The sequence below is a fragment of the Gossypium hirsutum genome, chromosome D05 (assembly GCF_007990345.1).
Source record: "Gossypium hirsutum isolate 1008001.06 chromosome D05, Gossypium_hirsutum_v2.1, whole genome shotgun sequence".
In the NCBI taxonomy this organism is placed as follows: Eukaryota; Viridiplantae; Streptophyta; class Magnoliopsida; order Malvales; family Malvaceae; genus Gossypium; species Gossypium hirsutum.
Genome location: NC_053441.1, coordinates 14,285,078 through 14,310,709, shown reverse-complemented (window position 1 = coordinate 14,310,709; position 25,632 = coordinate 14,285,078). Strand labels below are relative to the sequence as shown.

Below are 25,632 nucleotides of genomic sequence, written 5' to 3'. Positions count from 1 at the left end.
TAAAGGGGGCAGTGGCATTTTTTGTTTGTTTCAGAGTTAGGCCAGGCTTTACTTTCAACATATGATTTAGAAAAGCTCTGTACATGTTGTCCTTTCTAATTAAAAACAAAATTTGGAGGTCGTTTTCATGGCAGCTCATTAGATGCTTTGTGTTTCGTTACTTCACGCTGATTTTGTTACCAAACAAGGAACATGGATTGATAATTACAACAATTTAGTTTAAGTAACTCTTTCTAAACAATTATTGATGTCCAATGGAAACCAAATGTTTAGCATGCCGAAATTTCTTGAGGTAGCCAGGATTTAGCTGCAAAAAAGGGTGATCCAAAACTAGTAAAAATGATCACCGGTATTTAATGGATAATAGAGGGAAAATCCCAAGTGTGGGTTAGCTATAGCTCTTACCAAAATGTGGAAATCGTAAAAGCAGGAACCAGTGCAAGCAGGGGTGGATTAAACTTAGAAGGGGCTGAAAATGCCCTTTCTCTAACACTACTGACACGCATTAAAGGCAGCTCTTTGGCATTAGCCTAGGCCTATCCAGGGAAGGGGAGGGGGACCATATTTGAAATCTCATTTTCTGTGGATAATTAAATTGTCCGCCTTTTTCTTTTATTTTAGGGTCCCTGATCTATATTCTATAGTCTTGGTCTACTAGTAGTAGTAAGGAAATTCCTTTTTTTTTTAACCCCTGAATTCTTACATAATTGAGCATTTTGAAACCTATCCAATTATCTACCTTCCTTTTTGTTCAGGGGAAGAACAACCAATCATAGTGACAAGCATTTTGGATCTATAGTGTATAGTGTCTACTAGTGTGAACCTATGGCCCTTTTTCGGGAATCAATTTGGGTTTGTTTTCATTATTTTCGGCTGTGTCGATTCCTACATTACCCAGTAACAAGTCAAACTCAAAGCAAAGCTCCACTCAAGAAGCCCACGTGGGTCGTTTGTTATTGAGCCGCACTAAATTACCACCCAAAGTATTTCATTTTCTGGGCTTCTTTTTGCCTCTAATAAGGCCCCGAGTTGGGTTCTACTATACTACCAATTCCCTACCATCTATACTATTATTTATGAAAAAGGATTTTTATTTTATTTTAAAATGTAATAAATATTAATTTGAGAATAATTTATTTTTTATTTTTTATAAATATTATTATGATAAAATTTAAACTTAGTGCAATGATTTTTAAAATGTAATAATATAGTTTTAATTAATTTGAAAATATAGTAATATTAGATTATTGGTGAGTCCTATTATTATATGTTGTTTCAAAATCTAAATTTGTTAATGTAATTTGAAAATAAAACATAGCACCCTTCAATTAACCTTTGACTGTGTTGGCAAGGTTGAGATCCTCGAACTTTAGGTGTTTAGGTTTAAGTCCTATCCTATATGATCTATGTGTGACTATGCCCTAATTGGTCTTTGCTTAGTTAGTTGGGTTTAAGTCATGTTTAGTTTATATTTAGTAATGTTGAATAATATTTTGCACACTCACTTTTTTAGAAAAAACAAAAGAAAATTGCTTGAATATAGTAGTTTAAATTATATGATTTTATTCTCTATCACTTCAATTCATTATATTAAAACTGAAACTCAGGCCCCAGGGACTAGTATTCTTTAGTTCCGAAGTAGTAAATGCAATGTTATAATGCTATATTATGGAAAGAATATCCATAAACCATGGTGGGTAGGGCTTGTATAAAAGCTCCCCAAGAACTAATTAAGCATTAGGCAAGAGAGTGCCAAGTTTATAATATTCAAAAACAAAATTAGAGATGAAAATGCTAGGTAAACATGGGTGATTTAAAATTATACGTGCCGTGGACCGACCCACCTACTTCTTCCACCAAATTCTGAACCACTTCGTTTGGCCCATATATCTTGGTGGGCATGGAGCTTGTCTAAATGGTACCTGCATTTGTGTTTTAAGACCTTGGTTCAAACCTTTGTACAAAAAAAGGAATTCACTTTATTCCAAGCACCAAATGTTAAATTAGTCCATTAATTATTATTATTTGCAATTGGAAATACATATAACGAAGATACATCATTCAAAGTGGAACTTACCAAACTTTCGTTATCCATATCTTAATCAACATGAGATTTTTTTACAACAACATTTCACATTTTGAATCCTTGACAAGTACTTGGCAAATCTAGAGTTTAAGAACTTGCCATCAAAGCCTCATGACAATGCAAATGACAAAGATCTTTTACTCATCCATTATCTCCATAATCCCTCCAAATTTATTGCCTACATCACTCACATTACTATTTAATTTGCATTTGAAATATATATTTCAGATTTTGAATATAATAATATTATATCACAATACAACACACATCCAATATAAAAACAAATTATCCTCCTTTATGATTTATGAAATTTTTTATATAAAATTAAATTCTCATATAATCTATTTTATAAAACAATGTTACATTAGTCATCCTCCATAATTTATGAGCTGCCAAGTCGATACCAACGCAGTTTGAAAATGTTCGAAATACCAAAATTTTTATTATTAATATATTTATATCTTTCAAATAATTTTACTTTTTTTAAAAAAATTAAATAGTTAATTTTTATTTATTTTTATATAAAATTTCCCTAAATCGTAAGTTGGGTATCACATAACATCTTGAAATTCATTAGAGTTCGGGTTTTGTCATTAAGTATCCCTGTTAATAATTTTCTGTGATTTGACCTTTACAATTGAAAATCAATTTGAGTCGAGTCGAATTATTTAAACGGTTAACGGAATATAAGTTAAAAAAATTATAATTAATCAAATTTGACCGAATTTTATTTCTTAATTTAAATTTTTATATAATTAATAGTATAAATAAATTAAAAATTCTATATAAAATATATTTTTAAAAATATCATGTAGGAATTATTTTTTAAAATAGAGTTTTTATTATCTTTTATTTATTTGAAAATTTATTTGTCTAGAAATATTTCTCAAAAGATTTAAAAATTTTCTAAAAAATATTAAGAAACTATTAAAACAGTATTTATTTTGTCAAGAAAATAAAATAAGATTCAAAATCCAACTTTATATAAAAATAAAAAAACTAAAAATTAAACCGAAGTATTATGAGAAGTACGAAATAAATAGAAATGAATTTATTGGAATCCAAATCACTCCTAATCCTTACTGAATTAGGTTATCTTAGCTAAAATTTTCAATTAAAAATATGATTAAGTATCGTACCCTAAAATAATAATAATAATAATAATAATAATAGCCTCTAAAGCTAGAGTCGGCCAACAAAAATAAAAAATGCTAGACTTGGAGAAACGGAACACCAACTCTTTTACCAAATCTAACCCCTTTTTTCAAAGTCTGTGCACTTACTCAAACTATGATAACCTCTCCCATTTTCCCTTCATTCAACTCTTTTAAACTTCAAACTTCAAAGTCCAAACCCATCCATTTCTAGGATTAACCCTTTTCAACACGTTAGTATATGGAATGGACTAGACAACTCCCCCGCCAATCTCCCTCTCCTTCCTTCTCCATTTCTCCCAACCCATTTCAGACGCTAGAGTTTAATTTAGCTCACAAAACATGACCCAAACGGACGATATTGCTTACGATTCGATTTTGGTTCTTCTCTCCATCTCTCTTTTCATTCTTGGTGTCGTCCTCATCATCATCATCTGCAGGAAGAAACCACAAAAGCCCGATCAGAAACAATTAGAGCTCCCCGCCAAGTTTTGTGCCAGCTCCTATCAGTTAACCGACATAGATGCAGCGACAGATGGCTTTAACCCTAGAAGGATCGTCGGGAAAGGCCGCTTAGGTACCGTTTATGCAGCCATATCGCCGAGCGGGGAGCTCGTTGCGGTGAAAAGGATACATCCACGGCTTGTTTTAAGCAATGCTGGATTCGGGTTTGCTTCGATAATAAAAACACTTTCTTTGGCTCAGCATCCTAACGTAGTCCCAATCATAGGGTATTCACAAGCGCCGGGTGAGAGAATCATCGTGATGGAGTTTGTCGGCATGGTGAATTTGGATTTTTATTTGCATGAAAACTCCGATGGTGCTTCGTTATTAGATTGGAACCGGCGTTTGAGGGTTGCTGCCGGGGTGGCTAGGGGGATCGAGTATTTGCATCAAGGGATAGCACCCAATATAGTACACGGTGCATTAAAGGCGTCGAATATATTATTAGATGTGAAAATTGTTGCAAAGTTATGTGATTACGGGCTATCGTTTTTGGCACCCAAAGAGATGACGGGGCTTGTGGGGCATGTAGATGACGAGTATTGGGCTGAAAAGGGAGGCGGTGCTTGCAAGGAAAGCGATGTTTATGGCTTTGGGGTGGTGTTGTTGGAACTTTTGACGGGGAGGAGAAGTGAGCAAGGGTTGCTTGTGAGATGGGCATTGCCATTGATCAAAGCCAAAAGGTTTAGTGAACTTTTAGACCCTAGACTCGTAATTCCCTCTGATATAAAACCTGTTCTTAGACTGGCAAAAGTTGCTTCAGCTTGTGTTGGTAATTACAGAAAAGACAGGCCTTCCATTTCTCAAGTGGCATCCATTCTGAACAATCTGGAGATTGAGGTCTGTCATTAGAGTGCCAAATTTGAATATTGGGTTTGTTTTATTTTATTTGACTTTGATCATCAAAAAGCTAAAGCTAAGATTGTACACGTGGGTTGTCCTCAAAATGGATGCAAGATAGAGTTGGCCAACGAGGGTAAGAACTGTGTGGGAAAATATTGAAATGAAAGATTATAAAGGTGGGAGAGGGGCGGTGATGGGGGAATCATTGTTTCCGTGTGGAAATAGGGGGGATTTTCTTACATTGGTGGTGAAAGGGACCCATTTCCCTTAATTTTTTTATATTATGCCTTTCTCAATCTGATTATCAGATTTTGGGGGGTTTGCTATGGCTCCATCATTTCACTACAACTTCATTTTGTAAATTAATCATTACCCAATTATTTGTGTTTAGAATCAATCACAATATTTCTACAATTTTGTTCATATAAAAAAAATTGGTTTTGGGGACCCAATTTTGCGTTGATTGGACTTTCATTCTCTCTCCAATTATTCTTCTTCTTGTTTCCAACATACTATTCAATGTAATACATCTTTAATTTTCATTAGATTCTGTTTGCTTTGTCTGTATATAGTAAAATTATAGCCATTGGTGTTTTTTTTTAGTTAGCAAATATTCAGTTTTGACAATTTGCCTATTATTAATTAAGTCTACATTATTCATATTGGATTGGAAAAAGTAGCCCAAGGCAGTGGAGTGAATCTAACCAATGTTCTGCTTAAATTGTTAATAATAGTATATACCCAACAAACCGGAGCTGCTCCATCTAAATTCTAAAACAAGTGTTAGATTTCCACAAGGATTGCAATTCGGGTCCCTGTAGTGTGTATGCAAGGACCAAACATTCATTGGAACAAGTTATTATGTACACACACTTATTGAAAAAGAATATATAAATGGTAGTCGTAATTTCGCTTGTCGAGTACAGGCAGGGGATGCAGCTATGAATTGGGCTTGGAAAAAATGTTGTAAATTAGAAAGGCCCAGAGGAGGGTTAGCCCACCATTGGGGGTGATATAACAGCCCACTTTACTCTAAAAGTTGGAAAATTAAATGAACAGAAGAAAAACAAAATGGTCCCTATAAATGTAAATAAAATCTTTCTTAAAAAGAAAACCTTGCTATGGTTGATAGGTTCGTGTTGTATCCCTTAGCCATAAGAAATAAATGGGTCAAGAGTGATTGTTGGGTGTCGTTGCTTCAACTTCTACATCATAACTGTAAAACGATATTCACAAATATATAAAACTCACCTCTTTACTATTTTCATTATAACAGACAGGCAAGATGCATTGCGTAACATGTATCGTATTACTGATTATTTTTAGTTCTATTTCTTTATTTGTATACTTTTCTAATTCAATGAGTTGTTTGATATCATTTTTCTATTGGTCTAGAGAATGATGTATTGGGTACAAATTGGTTGAATTGGGTTTTTAATTTTTAATATTTTTAATTAGACTGGTTAACAACGATCTGATTCTAAAAACATTGGTTAATTACATCAGATACACGAAAACTATGAACTAAATAATGAATTCTTTAATTTTCAAAATATTTTCTCATAATATCATTATCAAATTAATCAAGTTCTTCCATTACTATAATGTTAATTTGGGATTGATGTGGCGGATATTTAAATGCATGGATCAAATTTTAAACACTAGTCTACATCTAACATGTCAATAAAAAAAATGAATCATTAAAACTTATGAGGGCTATTTATTTATATCTTTTTTCTAACATGTGATATTCAAATTCTAAATACAATGTATAGATATGTATTTAAATTTTGATCTATATGTTTTATGTGACATTTGAACTAACATTTAATGCCCTAATTGATATAATACTAATATTTATAATATTTTAATGTATGAAAATTAATTTAGAATATGAAATCATGAACCATAATTAAAATATACCCAATCTGTTTTGTTTTACTAATTTAAAATAATAAAATAATATAAAAAATTACATTAATATATTAGATTTAAATAAAATAATTCTTATTTTTTTTAAATAATAAAACACGTCAAACTAAGCGAAGTTAGGCTGGGACCAAAAGAAATTTTTAGAATTAAACCTCCACCTGACTCAATTTATTACTATTAGTGTTTAATTTCAAGTTAGCATGTGTGTTGTGGCTAAATTACCTATTGGGTTGGGTTATCTGGTTTCGACCACCACTGCTTGTTATGATGCAGAACCTTTGTGTATCTCCTGCGCATTCTCTTTAATGATATGATTTCTATCTTCCCCCAAAAACAATCTAAAAATTCAATCCATTAAGAATAATATAATGACAGACCAGAAATATGCTATCTTCACATCACATATATTGAGATTATGTAACATTCAGTGATCAGAATATATATAATAAGATTCGAATCCGTACTCCAAAAATATTAAAATTTTATTTTAATAATAGTTTAAGTTATTTATTTTAAAATAAATATAAAATTCATTTGTAATAGAATTTTTGTTTTATTTTTTATATTTTTTCTAATTAAATTGATGTCCAAGTAATTCATGACACCAACTCAATCAGATATTTAATAATAGGAGAGGCATATATATATATATATAAGATAAATTGCACTAAACATTTTCATATTATGGTCCAAATTGTAATTTAGCCCTTAAATTTCAAAACATTCTAATTGAGTTCTCATAATCCCATGTCAACTTAGATTTGATGTAAATGACATTTAAATGCATGGATTAAAAATTAAACACGAATGGATAACATGAATCTAACATATCTACTAAAAAAAGTTGACTTTAAGATTAAAAAACCAAGTCCCTCTATGAAGAAAACCCAATTAAACCATAAAGATTAGAAACGCATTAATTAGGATCATTGGCTAACGTTTTGTATAGTTGACTGTTACTGTGCTATTCTCATTGTTAATGATTATCAACTAACTATTATAATGTTGACGTGATAATTTACATAAATATAAATATTTAAAAATTCTAAGTTTAAGAATAAAATCGAACAAAAAAACATTTAAGTGCATTTGAATATCAACATACACTTATCCAAATTCACTATAGATATAAAATTTTGAATTATAAATAAAAAATTAGAAATTAGAAAAACATATAAAAAATATTAAAAAGTTGTACAAATATTATAAAAAAAAACCACCACCATTTCTGGATTTACTTGTTGTGACGTAGTAAGAAAAGCAACCGCCACCGTTTCTCCTTCATTTTTGTAATGCTTTTAATATTTCTTAAAATTTATTTATAAAAGTAATTATTAGCTAGATAGTTTGTGGTGCTTTTTTAGATTAGTGAGGGTGTAACAAATATTCCATTTATTTATATATTATTTTTTTATTATACGCTATAAGATGGAGGTCATATTTTTAATTTATCTGTGAAGTCTAAAATATTCTATTTCACAAGCTACGTATAAGATAATTTTCCTACATATCATTTAAAAAATTATATTGATAATGAATATGGTAAAATTGATGTCCGGATTCAAATGAACTTGGACATCCATTTGTTGAATCTTTTAAATAAAATTTTAAATTTTCTCAATAGTTGTTAATGACCACATCAGCATATTAATGAATTAATTGACTCGTTTTAACGTTTACTTTCCTTTTTTGAAGTGACTTGATTGAATTTTTTTTGTCGTTGAAAAGTTCAATAGCTTCATGGACCATTAAGCCGAAAAAGTATTATTAAAACTTAAGATTGATAATTTCTTTTTTTTTACAGGCAATATTCAAGTTATCTATATAATATGAAAATACGTGTTTACCCTTTAACCAATATTTAATATCAAGTCTAAGCTAACGTTGCCCTAATTAGTAAAAGGATTTACTTAATATAATACTAATATTTTGAGATGTAGGAATTGGAAAATAGATGTATGGTATTAGTAATATTTTATCTAGACGCAAAATTACAAACTGATGATATTTGTGTCAACTTTGAAGGGACCATGCAAAAGGTTTAGAGTAGTCGTCGGTTTTAAATAATGGGTTGTGAAAAAGTTGGAAATTGCAAAGAAGTGACCATTCGGTCTGAATGTTGAAATTCAAAAGTGTGAATCCCGAGTAGGAATGAACATTATTTGCCTGCAAGTATCCCCAAGCTTAACTTAATGCTTGGGTTGCTCATTAATCCTTCGGTAAGTAAAGGAAACAATGATTAGGTGAGTTGTATGAAAATGAAAATGGGATTAAATTTTGGTATGAACAAATAAGAAGCCAAAAGCTGATGAGGAATGGGACAATTATTTGAATGGACGCAAATAAAAATATTCATATTTGGTTCGAACAATAAAAACAAAAGAAAAAGAAAACCCTAAAGCCCATACGTTAAAGTTTGAAAGCTTAAGAAAGAAGTTTGATGCAGTTGCGTGGTTTCTCGGAGAAGCTGTCTCAAACTAACAGATAACACGAGAAATGAAAAAAGAGAAAGCCCATTTATATTTAATTACGTGAAGGAGTGTGATTTCCCACGCTCATCTACTTTTCAACTCTCTCCCAGCCCTTTGATCATTCATCACATCATCACTTTGGAGTTTGGGGCTAATTAATTCGAATTAGGTAGCCCTTAACTGTAAAACCTAGAAATAAAGTTTTTAATTTATTTATTGGTGCACCATTTAAAAATTAATGAAGAGAAAATGAAACTCTGTCCAATTGGTTTTCTAATAATTAATTACATTATGTATGGTACATATGAAAAACATAGTTAGAATCTTCACATCACATTAATCTCATTGGGAGGAGTTTTCGAAACCATTAATATCCAAAATTACTAATAAAACCAAATAAATAATAAAGAGAGACTTTAACTGTAAAAGAACTTCCAATTTGTCCCAGAATAAACATCCAAACCTGAAAGAGAGAGAGGATGGAGCTTGGTTAACACATGAGAAGTTTACGTGAAGAAATGGATAAATTGCTGCTACACAACAAGTTTGGTGCAAAACACCAATATTGTTACATTCGTATTTTCTATGTTACGATAGTGTATGCTATTTAGTTATTTATTTATTTATTTTGTCTTATATATTAGCTTTAAGAATACTCCAGTATGACATTGGAGCTAATTAGATCAAATGTCTTGGGGAAAAATACCACCCAACCCTTGGTATACACAAAATCGTATTTATAAATATTGAGATTTTAATTTTATATCTTACTAAAAATTGAACTCCACTCTTTAACTAATTCAAACAATGTAAAGGGTTTTAATGTTTAGATCAAGGTCCAAGACTACATTTATACTTTCATACGATCGTATCTACATTAGCATAACCAAACTTAGCGTCCAAGCAACATTTCTTACCCTATAAATTTTTTTATATTATTTTTTTTCTAAAAAGAATTAAATCCCATTCTCTCCTTTCTATTATACCCTTCTCCCTTTAACCTTCTTTCTCTCTCTCTCCCTTTCTTTGTTTTCCAAGATATAGGAGGATATAGCACACAGCAGCTATGTCCTCTCAATCATAAGCAGAAAATTAGAAAAAGAGAAATAGAAAAAAAGCGTGTAAGAATTAAATTCCTTTGCCAAACATCAAGAAAAATAAAGTAGGGGGAACTGGAAACGTGCTCTAAAGGAGACAAGTTTTGCTTTACTTGTTTTTTTTTTGTATGTGTAAATCTCGCTAGAATTTCGTGTGGTGGGGGAGTTTGACAAGTGGGGAAGACGGTGGAACCATAACCCAGCTTTGTGATGGGAATAAGACCATCACCACAACAACAGGAGAGATGACATGGTGCAATAACCCAGATGATGATGCTAGAGCTATAAAGTTAGTTGCAGCAGCCACTAAAGAACCCTCTCTCGCCGTCGCTGCCACCTCAGCCGCTTCCTACACCAAAATCCATGAAATCCAAACCATTATTTGCCCTTCATGTGGTTTTAACATACCCTACCAAGATCAGGTACTACATGTTTTTAATCCTAATATAATTGTTTTGCTAGAGTATTACTCCATATGGTTTGATCCACTAAAATACTATGATCTTTTGTGGGGTTAGACGGGAATTCATGATTTGCCTGGGTTACCAGCCGGAGTGAAGTTTGATCCAACTGACCAAGAAATTTTAGAGCATTTAGAGGCCAAAGTAATATCTGATCTGCGCAAGCTTCATCCGTTGCTTGATGAGTTTATTCCAACACTGGAAGGAGAAAATGGGATATGCTATACTCATCCTGAGAAGTTGCCGGGTACACTTTGATGCTTTAATTTTAGCTCCAAATTCAAACTTAATTATTACCTTTCTCAACATTTTTAGCTTCTTTGCTTTTCTAATTGTATACAATTAGTATTTCATTTTGTGTTGAATTTTCTCTTTTGTAGGGTTAGCTATATCAATGATCTATCTATCTATAAATACATATGTATATTTGGTTTGGGGACTAGCAATGATCTATGAAGAATTTTAGATGAAAACGTAAAACCTTACAGCTTTTTATTAGAATCCAGTTAAGTGTACTGTAAGGAAAGTACCTAAGTTGGCTAATACTAGCTGCCAAGCATTGCTTGTGTGCAGTGTTTCTTAGGTGGCTTGATTACGTGAGGTCCTTTGGTTCTACTCTCGCCACATGTTTTCTTAGAGACATGTGATTAGGCTTAGATATTCCCCTCCCACCTTGCTAGCTTAATCCTATGTTTTAGGCATTGCCCTTCATCATTCAATGATCTAATTAATACTAAAGTTTCAAAGTAGTGCTGATGCTAAACCTTATGATCACTTGATATTAACATTCCGTAATCTAATAAAACATGAATTTATATTTGATTCACGGAGGAATGCATCAAATACAGACATCGATGGTGTCTAATACGCTTCCAATGCATTAAATATTATAGCCTATATTAGCTTTGATTATAGCTGGTACAATTAAGCAATTGACCTAATTAGTTTACGCTTAGAACTAAAAACCTTCGATCTGCAGGAGTAAGCAAAGATGGCCAAATTAGACACTTCTTCCATCGACCCTCCAAGGCGTACACAACCGGGACAAGGAAGAGAAGAAAAGTTCACACGGATGAAGAGGGAAGCGAAACAAGGTGGCATAAAACAGGCAAGACCCGAGCAGTTTCGGTTGGTGGGGCAGTGAAGGGTTTCAAAAAGATCTTAGTGCTCTACACCAACTATGGCAGGCAAAGGAAGCCTGAGAAGACTAACTGGGTGATGCATCAATATCACCTCGGCAACAATGAAGAAGAGAAAGATGGAGAGTTGGTGGTTTCCAAAGTTTTTTACCAAACTCAACCGAGACAATGCGGTCCCAGTAGTGTCAAGTATACGCTCGACCGAAAGCTTAAAACCCGAAGCCGGCTGCACCAAAGTCCTAATCCTATGGCTAAGAGCAGTGGCAGCCGGGGTCTTGTTGAGCATAACAATCCACCTTTTATTCCATACGATGATGGGAGTCACCATAATAGGGAAAGCCCACCTCAGCTCATCCCAAATTTGGTTGTTCAAGGTGATGGATCCTCGATTATTCGATTAACCTCTGATACAAGCAAAGGGAGAGTTGAAAGAAAATAGCAATGGAAAGATGAGCAGCTACGACAAGGACTTATGCGGTTGTTGCTGTTGCCATGTAACAGTCAAATAAATTAAAGAGTCGGATGCTTTGGGAAGATTTGCCCATGAGACCACGCTCTTGATCGCAAACGACTAAACAAGGGAGATTGCTGGCATTTGCGTAATATTTATATATATTTTTTACCTTATTTTATCCACTTATAAGGTTTGATGACTTATATATATATATAGTAGGATTGCACAGATATGACTGCCATAAAACTTCTAGTAATAGTCCCTACTGATTAATAATTAGGTTTATCATTATCATATGTATATGTACTCCTTTTTCATTCTATCATGGATTCTTTTCTTCTTTTTTTGTTATTGTAAATCTGAATCCTCCATCCTGAGTTTGTTCTCATCCCCATTTCTGGATTAATCACATATCTATATGGATTCTTTTTTTGTTCATTCGTGAACTTTTGATACTGTTGGCACCTAAAATTGTTAATAACATTTCTTTGAAGATTCAAGTAATGACTTAATTTAAACAACATCCAACTTATTTCTTATTAGTAAGCATACAGCCCTAGACAAGCATATGAAATCATTGTAACCCAAACTAACTTGAATTCCTCCATAATCATTGAAACACCAAGTGCAAGAGATTTTTTTTTTTATCAAACAAGGACTTGAAAAAATATTGATATCTCATTATTGGCATGTGTAAAATGTAATGCAAGAATTTTGGATTTGGATTTGAATAGACAGACCAACGCCGGCTGGACGAAGAATTCATGTTCCGGCCAGGAAATCTACATTGTCTTTTTCATGATGGATTGGAAATTTGGGAGATTTAATGCTGAGTTTTAGTTTCGCAGAAACTATTAAATCGAAAAAATAAAAAAGGGGGTATAGTTAAAAGCTTAAAATAGACATTAACTCCATCAAATGGTTAAGAAAAGAAAGCTTGGTGGGTTGTTATAAAATAATAGACAATTAGGAAATGTCATTATCGCAAACAGGCATAAAGCTTAATTAAGAAGGTTTATCTGTTTACACTTCCAGTTACTATTTTGGCTTATTTATTTATTTCCCCCTCAAGTTGCTTCTGCCCACCCACCAGATTTTGTATTCTTGTTTTCAAATTGCTGTACATAATTTTGCATTTTTTTTTCCAAATTAATTTTTGGAGTGGAACTGAAAATTTTATGTCTTAATCTCACCACTCATTGGGAGGATTTTCTCTTTTTTCTATTTGCTTGCAGTTGAAGCAATTGCATAACAAGACAGGAAAAGGCTTTGGCGCAGACAAATAACATGGTAAGAATTAAACATCAATTTGTACGTCAACTGTGAAGGAAGATTTTCGTAGTGGTCCGCATATTTATAAAAAAATGGTAAGAAACTCAGTTACACATTACAATCAATGGCATAACTATCCCACTTTTATTAGCTCCAATTAACAACTTGAAAGACCCCCAAAACAACACCAAACAAAACGAAAAGACAAACAAGAATTTTCCTTTTCTCCAAAAAAAAAAAAGCTCACATCATATGTTCTTGTCTTGCAGACAAGGCAAACGCCAAATCCTGAAAATCTGTGGCTATAAGCTATATGACCTAAACACAGATACCAATATAACTGTGGAAAGAAATGAATGAATTCGTTATAGGTAGCTCCGAATGTCGTTAGTGTCCTAACGCTTATTCTCAATGCAGTCACGTGGGACATTAAACCCACAAGTTCAATGCAAGTACCATCAATAAATACGTCCTGGGATTCAAGAATTACGTGCATTCCAAATACAGTGAAATTATTATTAGATATGAAACTGGACATTAACCATTCAGCCAGAGCCCAGCCCACCACTGCATGACCATCCAATTTACGAATACCATAATTTATTTTTTCTTTCTCGGAAGTAGAAACGGTCAATGATTAATGGAAGTTTCTAAAGTACTATGATCAGGTAAAGGCTTTGAAGCTAACACGTGTAGTTAATTTCTTAATTATCATATTCAATTTTGAAATTTTGAGCAACTGATCGGATTTTTTTATTTATTTAATATCATCGTACAACAGTTTTGATAAACCGAGGAACTAACAGCTTGGATTCTGTGTACCACATTTTCATTTTTACCTAAATCGTGGACTTTCCTGTTTAGCAAGTATGTGTGCGACAGGTGGCCTACTGGATAAATATCATCGGTCCTCAACTCACATGCACGCCTATCGTCCCTTCGCCTCACCCAGCTAAGGAAATCTAAGTCCTGTCGATATGAACTTTAATTCATTTGTTTGGTACATCCCACCCTTAATCAAATACAAATTTCATTTATTGCCAACATCAAATTAATTTGGGCTTAAAAGGAGAAGATGAGAAAAGAAGGCCGAATTTGGTTGACCATCAAACGGCTGAGGGATCTAGCTGGCCCCGCCATGATTTCTTTTCTCTCCAAAGCTTTGGTATTTAGACTTTGTTTGAGAAGAAAGATGAATAATGAGTATAAGAAAATTAGGAATTTTTTTTCTTTATAATATACCCATTAAATTAATAATTTTTTAACCTGATCATCTTCGTCAAACGAACCCCAAAATCGCTTGTTATTTGAAAGAAATAATGAGGTCTGATGCTAAAACGATCTAGATAACTTCCGTTACATCCTTGAACTTCAATTCTGCACAAAATGTACCTGCTTTGCATAAATTAGGTAAAAATTCTGCATACATATTTTTACAAGTACGGTGGCTGATTGTTTGGTTTTAATCGGTTTTTAGTTAGTTTCTGGAAAAAGATTAAACAAAGCAAGATTGAAGGAGTTGAGGTTTAGCATGTAGAAATCCAGATCCAGATGATCATTCAATCCTTCATCTTCAATGATTTTTCATTACAAAAATCCCAATATAATTTTAGCCTCCATCTCTGATTTCAATAGAAGAGAAAATTGGCAAGAATTTACATTCAATCTGAGTTCTCCCGAAAGAGCTTTTCGATATGATGAAGGAATTTACAAGTCCCGAAACCCTTGCCTCTGTCTCAATACTCAACATCCATACAATTACTACACGATCTATTCCCTCAAAGACATGATTAAAAGTTAAATTTGCTGCATTTCTACAACTAAAAGCAAAAAAAGAGGAAGCCAGAAGAAGAAACATGAGTATAAACACAGATTGATTATAAGTCATCATAGCCATAAAGCCCCTGCTTCTTTCAGAATAGGCACCAATTCACCTGTAATATGCGTAGACATGACCCTATCCAAACCGCCGAACAACTTCCCTCCCACGAAAACAGCCGGGAACTGAACTCCACCCCCGTTTGTTACTGACAGTTCATGGAGCACCGCCTCTTCCTTCTCTTCGTCCACTTCACAAACCGCCGGATTCACTCCGAGCCCCAGTAGCAACCTGTTCACGACATGGCACATGCAGCAACCACGTCTACCGAATACTATCACCGCATTCTCCACAACCAATTTCGTTACATTGTTTTCACAGCCGTTGGCAACGAGTCGATGTTCCCCGCCATTACCGGCGCCTTCGAGAAAATTGTGAAGCCGCGAACGGCCACCGGCGGTGGCAGCCATGTATGATTTATAAGAGATTGCTTCTTGCATGGAACATATATAATATATGCTTAGAAAGGGAACGGGGGGGGGTATTCTATTGTTGTTATGAGATTATATAAATAGGGAAATGCGGAGAAGACTCTAACGTCAACGCCAGTTACGCACTCTAGTACGTCAGGGGGTGGTGAGGGTGATGTCGGCCTACGTGACCGTTTGGTAGATGGATTGCCATATGTTAGCCAACTGCAATTTGCGAGGTCCCCAAATTGAACGTCACATTCCCTTTCATCATTTACACTCTGTCTAGCAGAAGAACCGAAAGGAAAGTCATTTATTTCCCATCGGCATTCGCTTGAATTGTACGTGGGCCAATTTAATCTTCATAACCTAACCTAAGGATCAAACTATAAATTATCCCGGCGCAGAGGTAAAAGATTTTAATTGGGATTAAACACTTGTAACATTTCATAAACTGTTTTTACCAAATTCTCCCGCACTACCAAATTAATAGTTGGAAAAGATTAGGAAAGCGCTGTACTGCTGCAGAAGGCCATTCCAAGGGAAGTTTAATGCATAATTGCATTTTTTTCTATTTAAAAATTTAACAAAGTCTTCAAGTCAACTTTTGGATTCAGATGGCCAAAGATTAAAAAAAAAAATCTAAACATCATTCGTTAATTATTGATTAAATACTTTTAACAAAGTGATCAAAATTTTACCTACTACAGATGGTCCAATTTACAAGCCATATAACACGTCAGCATGAATACAAAATTCATCTGATAAAAAAAAATCTTGATTGATAATATATAATCCTTTTTTATATTATTTTAAACATTTTAGATATCTCCATCTTCAAAATAACATAAATATTTTAATTCAAATATAATTGAAGACCACTAGTTTAACACATTGTGCATTAAGTATAAACAATTTTTAAAAATATTCTTTTATTGAAAAAATCTATTTTTCTTTTTAATCTTTGGGAGAGTTTTCTAATCACAATGTTGGCAGTTGTCAAGGGATAAGTATGAAATTAAATAAAAAATAAAATAATTTTGTTGGTCGGATAACGTATGATTTTTTTTTTTCTGAAAGATAACGTACGAAAGGTTAAATGGCTAATTTAATAATCGCCTTGGACTGACTCATTGGACAACACATGGTATATATATGGATAACATTAAAGGATCCACCACGGCCTTTTCTTACAACATTACTCCCTACCTGTCACATTCATCCACGTGTTACACCATGTCTTCCACCGTGACGATTGATGATTTTTGAGAACTGAGATGGGCCCCATCCGGACGTGGTCGTTTGTTTATTCCCACGTTCACTATACCATCGTCATCATCGATTCATTATTGAAAACAAGATGCCAAGATATATATATATTTGCTTGAAGCTCACTAGCTCGACTCTTTTTTCTTAAAAAAATTAACATTATGGGGCTTAAAATGAAAACTTTTAAATGGTTCAGTGAATTAATTAAAAATTTTTAAATAATTTAATGATTATTTTGTAAGTTTTTAAAGTTAAATTATCAAAATATAAATTTACTAATGAGTTTTAAAATCTATTTTACCCCAAAAGATAGGGTCATGAATTAAAAAAAAAGGGTTTGAAGTTATTGCTAATTTTTTAAAATATTTAAAACGTTTAAACTGTAAATCACATGGCAAAACATGGCATCATCTAGAATATTTCATTTTGATTTTATTTCCGTACAAGATCAAGTGATTTTGAATTATTTACAAGGTTATATATGGTTCAGTTTTTAATATGAGATATTTGTATATGGTTCAATTTTCATTAATTCAAGGTTATGTAACATTTGATTAAATTGAATATGTGAAAAGAAACAAACAAATGAATGTTTAAATATCCCCCACATTGTGCATTTACTTATTTAATAAGAAAAAAAAAGAATTATGGGAGGTTGTTTTTGTCCCAAAAGAGAATACTGTTTTTAGTCATATTAAAGATAAAGAATGAGGTCACAATGATATTATAAATAATAGAAAAGGAATTTGACCCCAAAAGGAGGGGGGAGTTTGAAAAAATGAAAGTGGCCGGTCCATCCACACACTATTGATGGAAGGCAGTTATGAAGTGGTCATTTTCTTAACCCACTAATCAAACACCCTTCCGTTTTCAAATCATTCAACAAAAGCAATGTTCAATGCTGCATGAAATTGCAGGGTATGCTTGATGAGTCAGTTTCTTCCCCTACATTTCCATTTGGACACCACTTTCTGTTCTTCTTTCGTTATACAACAGTTTAATTAAGTTTTTTGAGTTTTTTACATCATGCTCCTCCATGCTTCAAAACCACAAGTTTGCATATCTAAGATGGGATCCAAAAAATAAGCCAATCACTTCATAGGATCACTTTAAAATGCATTTATATCCGAATTTAAAAATAAATTTATTAAAAGATCTCGCCGTTCGATTCAACATCAAGTTTTTGGTCATTACCCAAGTCACAGCAAGCAGCAAGACGGTTTATACAGAGAAACCAACCTAAACGGAAGAGCCAATGATATGTGTGCCGTAGACGTAGAGAGAGTGACCAAAGAATACGGAGACGGTAATTACCAACCATTTCGTTTAATGGTTTTATCGTGCAAGTAAAGGAGTGCTGCAATCCGGCCATCAAGTAGCATTATCAATGGCAATTTGCTTGGCCGGCAGGGCGTTGACTTCATCCAGAAAGCCCAAGTTCTAGGGGCAGGTCTCCAGCGAAAGGTCGCGCCGAGACTTAAAATAATACAATTAAATTAAATTATTTTAAAAAGATTTAATACAATTCATAGTGTTTATTTTTTTTGGCCCACATATAATTATATGTAACTAAGTGTTTATTTATTAAAAGATTGGACAAGATTTTATTATTATTATTATTATTATATTTCAAAAGAACTCAATCTAACGACGTTTAATTCTCCTTCTAGAACTTAATTTCAATATTATATTCTTTAACATTCAGTTGACTAACCAAAACATTGTAATACTATAGAATTGATACCATATAAGCATGAAGGTTAATACAAGAATAGCCACAAGTCAGTTAAAAAGATAGAACAAAGTAGTTCATTAAAAGTAATTACAATTCATCAAATTTAGGCGATGAGGAGGCAATCCAAACACGCATGCATCTAAAGCAGACTATAGGCATGCATGCATCTTCTTGCTCTGTCATCATAATTTTTGAGACAAAGTTGCAGGATTCCCTGTAAAAGGAAATGCCACCAACTACTGAAAGCTGTTCAAACTTCCAACATAGCCATTTTCAACCACAGTCTCACCCAAGGCACTTCAAACCAGATAGCATACCACACCAAACCCAACATCCTCGTTTCGTGTAACACCAAATAACACTTTTCGTGCCGCCCAAGGCACTCTAGAATGAATACTTTCACTCTTGATAGAAATTTAAGATGTCAGATGTTAATCTCCACAACGAGCCCCCCCCCCAAAAATAATAATAATAATAAGCAGACCTAATAAAAGTTATTACTTTCCCATCACAACATCATATTCATCAAGCTCCAAAACCCTGTGTACACACAACTCCTTATTGGTGGGACCTGCATTCTATTCCATCACTAAGCTATAATGCAATATCATAAACAATATCTCTGACGGCGTAGAGGTTGCTTACTTTGGTATAACTGCTTCCAACTGTGTTTGTCACTTACTTTGGTATAACTGCTTCCAACTGTGTTTGTCACTGCAGGAGGTTGTGTGTTAAACTGTTCCCCAATGCGAGGTAAGAAAGCTCCGGCACCCAATGACGAGGTTGCTTGCACCATGTTGTCCTCCTTGGCAGCATCGTGTCCTCCCTCAGTCAAGGAGAAACCAAAAAGCCTGCAGCTACTTTTACATGAAGAAGCTAATTCTTGACTTGTCCTAAATGTTGGTTGTGCTGACAGAGGTTGAGAATCACCAAGCTGAACAGTATCAGCTGAAGGACCAAATGAATCCAGGCTTCCGAGATGCCTCCTACGGGAACCATGTCCACCAGTTGAAGATGGTATCCTATCCCCATATGTTTCGGGAGCATGAAAAGAACTACTTTTATGAACTCTTCGCTCCTTTTCCTGGCTATTCAAGTTATGTATAGGATTGACGTTTGCAAATGGATTGCTTGCATGTTGGAACTTTAGCACTGAAGAAGGTGAGGACACTTGTGCAGATGGTCCTATATGACTATGAGTATTATAGCTCTGCATCAAAGAAGACCATCCACTTCTAGTTCCTGACAACTGACCAACATCAGGAGCACCAGGACTGTCACTTTCTCGAGTGTCATCTGCAGTTGGACCTCTTCTACATGGAGGGCTTACAGAAGTTTCTTGACCTTGCAAGACCTTTTGGAATCTGAAAGATTCCTCAAAGCCTACACCTTTATAAGAAATATCAGGATTCACCAATGTGTCTCTACCAATATTTCGTATAGCAGCAATACCAGAACCATTAGAACAAGGAAAGCGCCGACTTATTTCAGACCGGTGCATTATCTGACTATTAGCACCATCATGATGAGTGTTAAAGCCCAAAATTTCTTGACCTTGCAAGACCTTCTGGAACCGCAAAGATTCCCCAAAGTCTGATGCTCCAATTCCTTCTGTTGTAAAGGACTATGTCAAACAATGTTGCATGACAGATGAAAGAGAATTAGTTATGCAGAAGCACCTACCAGGAACCATAAATTCAGGTTTCCCTGAAGGCAGTCCAACCCTGTTCCTTTTAGAACCAGGAGAGAGCGAGCTGTTAGAACTAGATATTGAACTGGATGGTTCAATTTCCCAGGGAGAGACCCTATTATGCCTATTGGCATCAATATCATCCCACCTTACCTGCAAAATAAGCCCAAAATCTACTAGCTTAACTCCTGAGTAATTTATTGATAAAATCATAAACCAATGAGGTGGTATTCAAAACATTGCCTACGAAAGAACTAATTAGCAAGACCAAACCAAAGCAATCAAAACAACCATGTGAAGCTCGACAGCCGAACGAACTCGAAACATTATTTTTAAGTTCTGAAGTGCAAGCACCTTCCAAATATGCAAACCTAAATAATTGGCATCTAACTAAGAGTGAGTACAGCGCTTCCTCGAGAAAATAAGGTCCACCAAACAAGGCCATTTTTTGTTATGTTCATTCTGCTTAATGCATATCTAGGCTGGATGAATGAGGGTTAATTATTGATAATACAAGAGAAGTATTTTGCAGGATAAAGCAGTATTGCTCGACACTGCTTCTAAACAAGCGTAGACAAAAAGCAAAAATTCTACATGAATTATGTAATGAAACAAATAATTGGAGGAACACTATCCATTTAGGTATATCAGCTTAATTTCAAGGACGGAAAGACAAATCATTAAAAGAGAATTGTCCTGTGTAATTACTTTTGTCAAAGCCTAAACATATATAGCCCTTTTACAATAATAACCTTAAGGTTTGAATGGAGCCTTATTACAAGCTATGGCAGTATTAAAAGCAGAAAGGCATATTTCATTTATTAAATTGTATAATATTTGGAAATGTATAAGCAATGTCTGCAACCATACCAGCAGGCATCTCCATTTTGAACCAGACCATCTAACAGGATCCATCTCACTAATTCCGGTTACAACTCCTGTGTATCTGCAAAATGAAAAGTTGAATTAAGGCTTTGATAGCTTGGTTGAGTAGGTCTTTCATCCCTTCTTTAGGCTAAATATAATATGATTTAATATCTGAAGAGTTGAAAGGTTCGATCAGGTCAGACCTTCCTTCTGCTGCATCTTCAGATTCAAACCGCATCTTAAATCTCATTCCAACGGAAAAAGAATGATCAAGACTCTTCCAGAACTTATGCACTGGTATTATGAACTCTGATGAACTGGCCCTGCTAGATATCAACAAAAATATGACTGAGGAAGCATCCGAACAAGTAGAACATGCACAAAACTAAGCACAAATGGGTCACAAGCACTTAACCACCAATGGTATATAGGACCAATAGTAATTTAAATATTTTCTCCGCGTGAAAAAGGACACAGTACTTCCCCCTGTTTGGATTCATGACGATATTGAGGACGAAGGGTCAATCTTGCGATTATTTTTCTATAATAATATCAATTCGTATCTATGACACAATGCATTTAAACTAAAGATAGCTGTTCAAACTTCTTATATATATTAAGACGTGAATTATTTCGGGATAGAGAAAGGATGTCCCAATACGGTACAGTGCGATTCAGGCTTTAATTAAATGAGGAAACAAGTGAAAAATGCAACCCAAAATCACCCACTTAAAAACCAAGTTGCATCTACAAGCACTAAATTTACCATTTAAACATTTATGCATGCTATTCACTCAGGTCAAATTATTTTCCCTCTCCAAGGCCAGCATTGCACGGTCTCTCATAAAATTTCCAATAGAAACCCCATAATATTGGCTGTAAAGCATCTAATTGGAGCAGCAACATACCTTGGATTGTAGTAAATGCTGAACACACTTTTCATAGATATAGCATGGACCACATCTGCGAAATTGCTGCGGTTCAACTGCTGGGTGCACAAAGAATGAAAAGAAGTGCCATTTTTAATGTGAGCAGCTCTTCGGATTCCCAGCCTCAGTTCTCCATTCTCACCCCTGCTATGGACACTAAATAAGATTCGTATGAGGTATTGATTAAAATTTCACAAGAGGGGGAAATTTTTAACCTAAGAAAAAGCACAGCGTCTCCAGAGACAAGCTTCTTCTTATTTACAAAAGCACTCCATCCAGTTGTAAGCAAATGCCTCCGTGGTTGTCCTATTCAAACCAAAAAGATACCTTTAGCAGCAAATTGAGAAATGGACAGCTAATCAAGGATCTGATCGACATGCCTTTGTACCATGAAAGGAAATCCATCATTAGCAAAATGTTGGATTAAAATGCATTCAATATTTAGTGCATACCCCTATAGATGTGTCGAAATCTCCATTCCAGGCCATGCAGGTCTTTAGCAACAAGCTCTTGGGAGGGCCGCTGCTGATTATAATCCTACAATACCAGTCTACTTAAAACTCAAAACTATATACAAATAGAAGAGTGCTTTAACAAAACATAATCAATCGTTGTGAACATATATTAAGAAAACAAGGAAAACAACAAAACGAAATACGGAGAAAAGTGCATGAGGATTACCAAGGGAGGGAAGCAGTCCTCAGCAGCTCGACGAGGAACAGAGAAGCCTCCATGTGTACTGGTATCAGAAGCCGTAAGAGTCTTGCAGAACATGTGGGGCGTGGTGGACTTGATATCTGCTTCGGCATCCTCTTCACCATCTACTTCTATGTTCCCTTCTTTCAACTTCTGCTCAATTTGCCACATACAGCATAATGTAAGCAAAATAAGACTCAACTTTGGAGGTAACCAGAAAAAAGCACCATGAACAAGTACATTAACCTAGATAATGACAACCCAAAGTTTAGAATTAATTTCAACGTATCATTGAGCAATGATTCTCGTTCAGAATGTTGTCATTGTCCAATCTCTTTGGTTTTAAGAAACTGAAACACCTAAATAAAGTAACTTGGTTCGTACTGATCATAGTAGTCAGTCGGTTACTACCTTTATAAGCAACCGTTAATCAGATGTAACAAGAAACTATGGAATAAACCCCACCTCATTTTCAGGAACAAGTGAAACTTGAGCGTAAACCTCATCTGTGGCACCCTCAGCCTGCCAACAAAATTAAACATTTCAATAGCAAATTTCACATTTTAAACACACTCACACACGCTGCAGCACTCTTCTTTGTCCCCGAGACTTCGAATTAGCTGTAAATTAAACCCAATTCTCTTGAAAGCCGAATCAAACCTAGATTCAAAACCCAAAAACCGAGAAAAGAAGAAAAGAAGGATTGAAACCCATGAATCCACAACCACAATTCCATGTTTTCAAAAAGGAGGAAAAAAGAACCCCCAATCCTCAGAACTTCCCCTTAATAAAAAAACATTCATGACACGAAGACAATCTATAGAACACACAAGATAAGAGGGACAGTCAACGAAAATATGTGTAGGTTAGCATACATGGAGCTTGACATCAACAACCCGACAAAACACGTGAGGAGGGAGATCATGTGCTGGAGCTACGCCGGAAAAATCGGACACTTGTTCCAAGTGGCCCTGAGGGAAGTAAACCACTACACTTCCTCTCTTGGGCAAAGATATAAGTGGACCGGCACACGCATGCCAGAGTTCTAAACAAACGGGAGAACTTGAAGCAGAGCCAGAAGCACTTAACACGGAAGCTGAAGATGAAGAAGGGGATAAAGAACCAGATGATGGCGTTTCCTCGTCTTCTGTTGTGTTCAGATCGATTAAACCCCCCATTAGTGCCCCCCAGAAAAGAAGCTTAGAAAAAAATGGTAACTTTAAGGAAGTAAGGGAAAGGTTTGGGCCTTATGTGCACAAGAAATGAAATATGAAGGAGAGGATATTTCATGACTGCATTTTAGAGAATGGGTTTTCAAGGTAAAGACTAAAAATTCAACATTGGCATTACAAAAAGGAGAGTTGGAGTCATCAAGACACGCCCTGAAAAAGAACCACAGACAAAACCCCTTTTTTTTTCCTCTTTTCTTTTAGGGAGTGATGGAGTTTTAGTCTTTTTCTTAGATATCAAATCAAAGCTTTTATGAGCTTTTAATTAATTGGAATTTTACATATTCAAATTTGCTTTTGGGATTATAGAAAGAAGTTTTATTCTGAAGTTCTGTTTTTGTGGGTTTTCGTCGACTGCAAGCAGCAGAGTGCTGCAACTGATACTGCTGCAATGCTGCTGCGACCGCTGGGTGGTGATGTGTGGCAGAAAAGAGAAAAAAATATGAAGTGATGACAATTAATTGAGCTTTTAACTGGGTTTGTACTTTTAGTTAAATTCTAAATTTTAATAATAATAAAAAAAAACAATGTTAAGAAAATAAGAAAAAAAGAGAGGAAGAAATACGAAATGCAGAGGGTTTGTGTACGAGGTCCCCTGTATTTGCGGGTGGATGTCTATTCTGTCCCCATCTACATCCCCAATTCTCACTCCTGTCCCTCCCCCACTTGTCTTTAATTTCATCTGTATTTTCTTTTGCGTTAATTAACCATTATTTCCCCAATCTTCCTGCATTTGACTTTTTTTATCTTTTACTTTTAAAAAAGGAGGATGGGAAATGAATTTACTCTAAAATAGCCAAACCCTGAAAGAGACCAGAGTTAGCAACCCTTTCTATTATAGAGACAGTATTCTGTTTGAATAGCCCCTACATCCACTGCTTATTTTGTACTGTTTCGTATCATATTTGATCAACCGTGATGCCCTAATTTGTAATCTTCTATCATATATATATAAAGATCAAACATGAACTTTAATTTTTTGTTGGGGGGGGATCAAATATGCAGGAAAAAACTCTAGGATACAGAGAGAGGTAGCCTATACCATGTAGCTTGTATTGCATTAATCTAATTAAAGATGAACATGATGTAACAATAAGCATTCACTAAATGCAGTGATCTTTGTTTATGGTAGCTGGAAATTAAATGAAAATTTGGAGACCCATCGTTCTAAAACAAAAAGGTGCATGCAATGCAATGGTTATTTAATAACATGACTTTATAGTACATAGATTTATAAAAGTGCAAACAAAAGAAAAGTGCAAATTAAAGAATAATATCTTTCACTTTTTCAAAGAAGGCAAAGCAGCATTCATTTATATGCATAAAAGTGCAAACCAGAGAAATGATGCCATAGGACCAACCTTGTTAGTATTGGTGGTGTATCAGAATATGAGATGAATGGGGTGTGTTATGTTAGCATTAGATGTGAGTGGCTGTATCTGAGGGGTAGAAAAGGGAAATTGGGAAAGTAAGGACAAAGGGTGTCACAGTAATGGAAAAAGGGGCAGGTCTTTA

The 25,632-nt window shown here is 34.5% G+C and overlaps 4 protein-coding genes across 14 annotated transcripts; 2 read left to right on the top strand and 2 right to left on the bottom strand.

Moving 5' to 3' along the window:
• The first annotated feature begins 3,243 nt into the window (after window positions 1–3,243).
• LOC107941718 (phytosulfokine receptor 1) lies at window positions 3,244–5,039 on the top strand. The gene has a single exon (XM_016875304.2). It carries the CDS (start codon window positions 3,583–3,585, stop codon window positions 4,594–4,596), a length of 1,014 nt encoding a protein of 337 aa, XP_016730793.2. The 5' UTR covers window positions 3,244–3,582; the 3' UTR covers window positions 4,597–5,039.
• Window positions 5,040–10,224: 5,185 nt separating this feature from the next.
• Window positions 10,225–12,159, top strand: LOC107941732 (NAC domain-containing protein 73-like). Its single transcript, NM_001327454.1, is given in 3 exon segments — window positions 10,225–10,509; window positions 10,606–10,795; window positions 11,528–12,159. Coding segments are annotated over 3 exon segments (966 nt in total). The 5' UTR covers window positions 10,225–10,332; the 3' UTR covers window positions 12,127–12,159.
• A 2,811-nt stretch (window positions 12,160–14,970) lies between these two features.
• Window positions 14,971–16,061, bottom strand: LOC107941727 (glutaredoxin-C9). The gene has a single exon (XM_016875316.2). It carries the CDS (start codon window positions 15,730–15,732, stop codon window positions 15,301–15,303), a length of 432 nt encoding a protein of 143 aa, XP_016730805.2. The 5' UTR covers window positions 15,733–16,061; the 3' UTR covers window positions 14,971–15,300.
• A 2,620-nt stretch (window positions 16,062–18,681) lies between these two features.
• On the bottom strand, window positions 18,682–24,681 carry LOC121217755 (auxin response factor 3). Of its 11 annotated transcripts, none has more exons than XM_041093895.1 (11): window positions 23,764–24,681; window positions 23,354–23,410; window positions 22,874–23,053; window positions 22,645–22,729; window positions 22,408–22,498; window positions 22,172–22,336; window positions 21,467–21,589; window positions 21,267–21,342; window positions 20,390–20,549; window positions 19,409–20,317; window positions 18,682–19,371 (listed from the first exon to the last, which is right to left on the bottom strand). In XM_041093895.1, exons 1-11 carry the CDS (start codon window positions 24,064–24,066, stop codon window positions 19,301–19,303), a joined length of 2,220 nt encoding a protein of 739 aa, XP_040949829.1. In that variant the 5' UTR covers window positions 24,067–24,681; the 3' UTR covers window positions 18,682–19,300. The 11 variants fall into 11 exon arrangements, with proteins under 11 accessions (XP_040949829.1, XP_040949831.1, XP_040949821.1 ...); XM_041093897.1 differs by having other exon boundaries at window positions 21,467–21,586; XM_041093887.1 differs by having other exon boundaries at window positions 18,682–20,317.
• Window positions 24,682–25,632: the final 951 nt, after the last annotated feature.